The sequence below is a fragment of the Salmo salar genome, chromosome 12 (genome assembly GCF_965601325.2).
Source record: "Salmo salar chromosome 12, fSalSal1, whole genome shotgun sequence".
Taxonomy (NCBI): Eukaryota; Metazoa; Chordata; class Actinopteri; order Salmoniformes; family Salmonidae; genus Salmo; species Salmo salar.
In genome coordinates this window covers 54,106,543-54,114,674 of record NC_138302.1, presented here as the reverse complement: position 1 = coordinate 54,114,674, position 8,132 = coordinate 54,106,543, and the positions used below count along the sequence as shown (strand labels likewise).

General features: G+C 38.4%; 1 protein-coding gene across 1 annotated transcript; it reads right to left on the bottom strand.

The window, feature by feature from the left end:
* Window positions 1–1,825: 1,825 nt before the first annotated feature.
* Window positions 1,826–7,372, bottom strand: LOC123736412 (uncharacterized). The gene is made up of 10 exons (XM_082959072.1): window positions 7,262–7,372; window positions 6,869–6,913; window positions 6,024–6,335; window positions 5,831–5,881; window positions 4,079–4,177; window positions 3,898–3,916; window positions 3,757–3,788; window positions 3,542–3,646; window positions 3,181–3,221; window positions 1,826–3,036 (listed from the first exon to the last, which is right to left on the bottom strand). The coding sequence occupies exons 1-10, from the start codon at window positions 7,317–7,319 to the stop codon at window positions 2,944–2,946; spliced, it is 855 nt and encodes a 284-aa protein (XP_082815198.1). The 5' UTR covers window positions 7,320–7,372; the 3' UTR covers window positions 1,826–2,943.
* Between the last annotated feature and the right edge of the window lie 760 nt (window positions 7,373–8,132).

Sequence of the window (8,132 nt, the reverse complement as noted above, 5' to 3'; positions counted from 1 at the left end):
CACCACATCCTCATCGGCAGACTCAGTAGCCTTGGTTTCTCAAACGATTGCGTCGCCTGGTTCACCAACTACTTCACTGACAGAGTTCAGTGTGTCAAATCGGAGGGCCTACTGTCTGGACCTCTGGCAGTCTCTATGGGGGTACCACAGGGTTCAATTCTTGGGCCAACTCTTTTCTCTGTATACATAAATGATGTCGCTCTTGCTGCTGGTGAATCTCTGATCCACCTCTACGCAGACGACACCATTCTGTACACTTCTGGCCCTTCTTTGGACACTGTGTTAACAACCCTCCAGACGAGCTTCAATGCCATTCAACTCTCCTTTCGTGGTCTCCAACTGCTCCGAAACACAAGTAAAACTAAATGCATGCTCTTCAACCGATCGCTGCCTGCACCTGCCCGCCTGTCCAGCATCACTTCTCTGGACGGTTCTAACTTAGAATTTGTGGACAACTACAAATACCTAGGTGTCTGGTTAGACTGTAAACTCTCCTTCCAGACTCACATCAATCATCTCCAATCCAAAGTGAAATCTCGAATTGGCTTCCTATTTCGCAACAAAGCATCCTTCACTCATGCTGCCAAACATACCCTCGTTAAACTGACCATCCTACCAATCCTCAACTTCGGCGATGTCATTTACAAAATAGCTTCCAATACCTTACTCAACAAGCTGGATGCAGTCTATCACAGTGCCATCCGTTTTGTCACCAAAGCCCCATATACTACCCACCACTGCGACCTGTACGCTCTCGTTGGCTGGCCTTCGCTTCATAATCGTCGCCAAACACATTGGCTCCAGGTCATCTACAAGACCCTGCTAGGTAAAGTCCCCCCTTATCTCCGCTCACTGGTCACCATAGCAGCACCCACCTGTAGCACGCGCTCCAGCAGGTATATCTCTCTGGTCACCCCTAAAGCCAACTCCTCCTTTGGTCGTCTCTCCTTCCAGTTCTCTGCTGCCAATGACTGGAACGAACTACAAAAATCTCTGAAACTGGAAACACTTATCTCCCTCACTAGCTTTAAGCACCAGCTGTCAGAGCAGCTCACAGATCACTGCACCTGTACATAGCCCATCTATAATTTAGCCCAAACTACTACCTCTTCCCCTACTGTATTTATTTATTTGATTTATTTTGCTCCTTTGCACCATATTATTTATATTTTATCTCTGAACTTTCTTCAAACTACAAATCTACCATTCCAGTGTTTTTCTTGCTATACTTTATTTACTTTGCCACCATGGCATTTTTTTGCCTTTACCTCCCTTATCTCACATCATTTGCTCACATTGTATATAATCTTATTTTTTTTATTTTTTTTTATTATTTTTTTTCTACTGCATCATTGATTGTATGTTGTTTTACTCCATGTGTAACTCTGTGTTTTTGTATGTTGTCGAACTGCTTTGCTTTATCTTGGCCAGGTCGCAATTGTAAATGAGAACTTGTTCTCAACTTGCCTACCTGGTTAAATAAAGTTGAAATAAATAAATACAAATAAATAGTCCATAACACCAATGGTTGGTTTCCCAGACCCAGATTAAGCCTACCATTGGAGTAAAAATATGTAAATTGTCCATTGAACATGCTTTTTAGTTCAGGATTAGGCATTAACTGTCTCTGGGAAACCGTCCCAAAGAGGTTCTGTTCGATGACAAGGTAGTTAAAAGGACTGAAAGAAACATTTCGGAAAAAGAGCACCTTGATCTTCACCAATGGCCTGAAAACGATGACATAGATAACAGTACATATTTTTACCATTATCTTGAATAATCAAGATCAAAATCAAATAATGTCAAATACTAACAAAGACGAGGGAATGGTTGAAGTCAATTTATTCTGCTTACTTTTATGTTTTACAGAGGAGAACATTTCAAACAGATCAAAAAAGCATAGGATTTTTTTATTTGCTGTACCTCACAAGACATGCCACAAGAGGTCTCTTCACAGTTCCCAAGTCCAGAACAGACTATGGAAGGCGCACAGAACTAAATAGAGTCATGACAACATGGAACTCTATTCCACATCAAGTAACTCATGCAAGCAGTAAAACTAGATAAAGAGAACTCCTTATGAAACAGCGGGGACTGTGAAGCAACACAAACATAGGCACACACAGGCACGATAGCATACACACACGTACACATGGATTTTGTACTGTATATATGTGGTAGTGGTGGAGTAGGGGCCTGAGGGCACACAGTCTGAATGTATTGTAATGTTTTTAAAATGTTATAAACTGCCATAATTTTGCACAGCAGGAAATGCAAATGTATAGTGTATGTAGACTTCTAAAGTTTGTAATTTCCACTTTGAAATTTCAGACTAAACTAGCCCTAAAAACAATTCCATACATTATAATCCACATAATAATTCACATTTCCAGATGCTGCATGATCATTTTTATGCTGTAGCAATCTGGCTCAAATTAAGATCCTACGTCTGTAAACTCACAAGATCAAGATGGTCAATCGAAGCGATTCTCCAATGTTAACTGGATACATTTTTTTCATGAAGGTTATGGTCACACACCATTTACAACTTAACTGCTACGCAGTCATTGGACTAAAAGGCTAGAATTTGTCTACACCACTGCACATTGAAGGGGAGACTCTGAAGTGAAAATGTGCAACTTTAAAGTTAATGTCTTGCAATTCTACTAATTTTGCAATTCTACTAAATTCTACTAATTTTCTACAATTCTACACAGTGTGACATGAGGTTGAAAGAAAAAAATTCAGTATTAGGTGCCAATTACCTCCAGTTCTACACATTTTACCATGGGATGGCGGCCCTTTATGATGATTATGCCTAGAAACGGTACTGCAGTAGATGTATTAGATACTTATTTACAGTAACATGATGTGTGATAAATAAAGGACATCCTGAAAGAAAGAGTATTTCTGTGAGACATACAGAGAGCCAGTGGTGTAGTTTCAGTGTGTCTGCAGAAGACTGTACAACCCATCTGGCTGGGCTGAGGTTGCTGGTCTGTCGTGGATTGAGCTGTATACGTGGTACGTATCAGACTAGAGAAAAGAAACAGACAGTTTAACTTCAGTCCTTTAATTCTACAGTACTGTAAATGTAATGTAATTTAAAAAGATGTAACATCAATCTGAAACTGAGAGTCGTTCACAATCACCAAACACAGTGGGTTATTCTGAACTTACATTGTCTTTTTCAGATGACTGTCTATTCTCTTCAACAGGGCCTGTACAACACAGAGGGAGCCTGAGTTAGAGTTTCTGTGTATTTCTGTGTGTGTGTGCGCTCACACGTAAGTGTGGGTGTGGTTGTGTGTATTACTTTGCTATGCTTAATGTCACTTCACACTTCTCTTCCTGTCTCAAACCACCTTGTAGACTTACATCTCTGATCTCGTGCATTCAAGATGCTCTGACTAACACCTTATTTGATGTTTTAACTTAGTACAGTTGACATTGAGTGACAAAGTGTTATGGTGCTGAGGGTTCCAAATTCCCGTCCCAGGTCGTGAAGACAGGGACAGAAGACAATCTGATTCAAACTCACTGGAGGGTGATAACGTGGACGGTACAGTGGTGATGAGAGAATAGATCCCAGCATCCCTTAGATCCAACATGGCTGCACTGCTCACAGCTCCCATCACCAAATCACCTACAACAGAAACAAAATTAAAATGTAATTACAATTTGTGTTTGTACATGCATGTGTGTAGTTGTGTTAGTAGTGTGTGCAGTGTTTGATGTATTTTGTTTGGAACATACATTGGCTCTGATCATCCTGTCTGGCTGTAGGTCTGTAGAACATAAAAGTATCAGAAGGTTGTGGTAAGAACATCTCATCATGGACAATACAGAACTGAAGGTTGATACAGTCTGCATCATATTCACAAGGGGAATTATTACCTCTGAGAATTGTTCTTCTCTGAAAAACAAATTAGGCTAAATTAATTATATTCAATATAGCCTACCCTATTCAATATGACCAAAAGGAGTTGAAAGATTAACCCATGTCAAAGGCAAATAGATTAATATGAGAAGGAAAATGTTTGCAAATTATTTGTTATAGAGAATCAGAAGTACTCACTGGTCCTCCTCCAGAGATAGACAGCTGTCAATCCCATCAGCAACACGCCCACTCCAGAAGCCACACCCACTGCTGCCTGCCATATTCCCACAGCTGTTTCTGTTTGGTGACATTGGGAAGGACATTAGCTTGTATTCCCAGGGTCAATACTGCATCTCAAGAGTTGATCTACATTTATATTGTGAGGTCGTATGTCTCAGTTGTTTCATTTGTCTAAGAAAAGACAATTAGTCAGCTGGAGATGGATACTTACCCACAACAATTTCTTTGAATAACAGTTAACACACAACACAATTTATTACGCCAATAAACTAAAATCGTGTGGCCACTTTGGGGTGTCAGTTGTCAAAGTAGAACTAGTAGTTGAACCTGGTGCAAAGCAAAGTCATTGGATCTGATTATACAAAATAAAGTTATCTAAATGGGTTGATTTAATTAATGAAATATCATCCTCTTTTCTTAAATCAGGGGAAATGTTTTAATAAAAAAAATGGGTAAGATGAAGCTATTCTATTGTTTAGGTTTTATCTGCTAACTAGAGAAAGACGACCAACACACCTGATGTAGGATTATTACTATGTCTGGAATATTTATTACTCGCACAGAATAGAATAGGTCGAATTTGGTACTTTGGGGGATAGTAGATTGACATAGGCTAGTGCTTTTGCTGTTCGTTAGGCTTCTTGTTGGCTGACGAAAAGTAAATGTGTAAAAAGTAAATGTGGACAGTTCTTCTAATATCTTAAATAGGCACCTCGGAATTGGGCAAGGGTGCGCACAGTTGTGTGCCTGCTGTGTCTGTTTTAACTTATAGTCTTTGAGAAAGACCCGATCAGGTGACAGAGCCTTGTGAGTGAAAAAGCTTTGGATAGCGTAGCACACTCAGGGAGAAGGGCGAAATGCAGCACTCCGGCCGCAAAAGGCATGGATTTTTTTAGGTGCATTACGGCAACAGGATGCCACCATGTAATTCGAGGCATTTACAATGGCTTGTCAAATAGTGAATGAGAGACTACTGGAGTGTGTACAGCCTGCGCAAAAAACAGAGTAGAGATCATGCCTTTCAAGCAACGTTTTTCAAATCATCATTAGAGTCTCATCATTCAGCCTTACTGTGTATTAAAAATCTAAACATGTAGCCCATCGTTTGTAGAACAACTACAGTTACATTAATAACTCTAAATTAAGCATTTAAGAGTACTTATTTCTTTGTTAACCGCTCAACACAGAATAGCCGTGTGCACACTCCCTCAAATCCTTTAAGAAAACATTTATATTAAATGTTTTTACTTTGTTCAATTGTATTCTTAATACTATAAAATAATACAAAATAATACCACAGAATTATTAGCAAATCTTGTCTGCTAAAAGAACTAGTGTAGCCCACAGCCATTCGGCATAGCCACATCAGGATCTAACAGAAGGACAACTCAGAGTATGCTCTTCTTTTCTTCTGAAATAGATTAAATGTTCTTCATATCATGTTTCTGTAGACCTGTCTAAAATAAATGATGGATTTATTGTGAAGGTGTGGGCTATATTAATTGGATTTATTAGACTTTTTAAAATGGCTTGTAGGCTATGTGTGGAAGCCAGGAGATGCTAAATGTGTTTATGTTAATTAACGGTCAATTACCGTGAGACCGACAGTTATTTGCTTGACAATCACTGGCTGACAAAATGACCTCCACAGCCCTAAGAAGCACCACAAAGTACATTTAAAAGAAGAAACAAAACTAATGTGTATCCTACCTGCTGGAAAGGGTTTAGTTGTTGGATAACTAATGTAAACTCCCACCAGATCTAAAAACATTTTGGGGATTGAAATGTGGTGTTTAGTTTGTGGGTCAGAATGAAAATAGTCATTAAAGAATATTTTAAAATCAAAGTGAGTCAGATAATGAAGACCTGCAGCCCTGATAGATTTGTTTAGATAATGACTCACCTGTAAAGCTGTACCCATCACTGCGTGGAGAGAGAGAGTTTGGTCCTGAGCTCACTCTGTAATCACAGCTCTCCTCCTTACTCCTCACTGTCTGAAGACGACTGATCAGATCACTATGCTTTGTATTGAAATGACAGAACGGCTGTTTGGATGCTGAGGCTTCTTTTCTCTTCTCGGTCTTTGCTGTGAAGGATGGCTGACTCTCCTCTCCAACAAACAGGTTACAGGTGGTGTCAGGACTGACGGATCCAGGAATCAAACAGATGATGGTGAAGTCCTCATCAAATTGGACTGTAATGTCTGGTTTTGGATCTGTTAGGAAAGAACAGACACTCCTTTTTGCATCACTCTATTTGAATGTATATGTCACAAGTGACACTAACTCTTAGTAAACTAATTCCTGCCATTCTCTTTATATTAAGTAACAGCATGTCTTATTTGATATCATGCCTTTTTATGAGTGCCATTTAATCATGTGTGCTGTGTGTTTACAATTATTGCCGTTCATTTAATTCCTTATATTCTCTCGTGTGAAATCAAATTTAATCGCAAGAGTATTTTGCTTGAATAGCGTGGGGGATGATGGAGTGTGTCACTTGTCATTTAATTATAAATTCATGTTCAATGTTTAAGTACTCATAGATATTGTTTCACTTGATATACTTTTGAAAAACAAAAACAATGAAGTCACTGTTGTCTATTAGATGATAACAGTGCATCTACAATTATGCAGTTTAGGTTAACAAGATAACTTTGATTGATTGATGTAATATTATTTAGTAAAAATAGTTAGACATAAAAACTTCATTAATAAATGTTAAATAATTCCAGTATTTAACACTCACAGTGACCTTGGTAATGAACTTGGGCTTCGATGTATTGGAAGCTGTCTGGAAATAACAAATTTGGTCTTGATCAGGAAAATGTGCCTTTCTAAATAATAAATTAACATGAGAGACAGGAACACTTTGCTGAAGTTGGTAAAGTATCATAAGTTGGTAAAGTATCATATACTACAATGGATCCATGGGCATGTTATCAAGCAGTAGTCATTCTGATCTGAACAAAATATAATGATAGAGAAAAATACATCAATAAGATGATCAATGGAATAGGACACTTATTACAGCCATGAGATTCAGAAATATATAAAGACTTCCTGAAGTAAAATATTAAAGAGGAGAGAGAATCCTGTAGCACTAACAGATGATGGAACTTGGAATGGAGGAATAACTCACTGAAAAGGAGGATGACCAAAAACAGATGACCAGCCATATCAGGGATGAACAATGCCATTTATCAGACGTCTACAAACTGTTAGTCTGACTTCACAGAAGAAGGTGACTGTGTCAGAGAGGGTTGTTTGAATAGAGAAGTAGACGTGGAGTTTGTTCACAGGAAAACCACAGATAGCAGAAACCAGTCTCATATGGAAAGTGTGGCTAATGTTGCAGAGGAACATTCAGAATAATTTATCAGTCACTATTTTTGTTGTCTGTAGCTATTTGTCTTTAACAGCTGATGTTTTGCATCACTAGATGGCTTCAATTACATTTTCAAAACCTACAAACTAACTTGTCTGAGTAAAAGATTTGACTTATTGGTTTCATGTGTTTGACAACTGTATTTGTGGTTGAGTTTGAGTTTTATTAATCACTCCTTGTAATTTCAGACAATCTCCGTTAACCCAGAAATAAAGTCTTGTGTAATTGGTCAGATGCTTTATTTAGGTACTGAGTCCAAATGTGTTTAGATAAGAGAACAGAACAAGCATCCGAACCAGAACGAGGAGCTTGACTCTTTGCCTTTGCAAGTTACAGGCCAGTCTATGGACCAAATGTCCCCTCTACTTTTTTTACTTACCCGGAGTCAGATTAATTTATGGATACCATTTTAATGTCCCAGTTTGAAGTAATTTGCTAACTAGCATTACAACAAACAGTATGATAAAATATCCAAAGTGGAACATGGTAAAATGGCACAAGAGTACATTGTCTACAAACATTCAAATTGTCTTCTTTCCATGAATTGTGACTGTAGCAGGCTCACTGTATATGGATCTAAACAGCTAACCTTTAGCACTGTACTGCCATTGTAATACAGTACTGT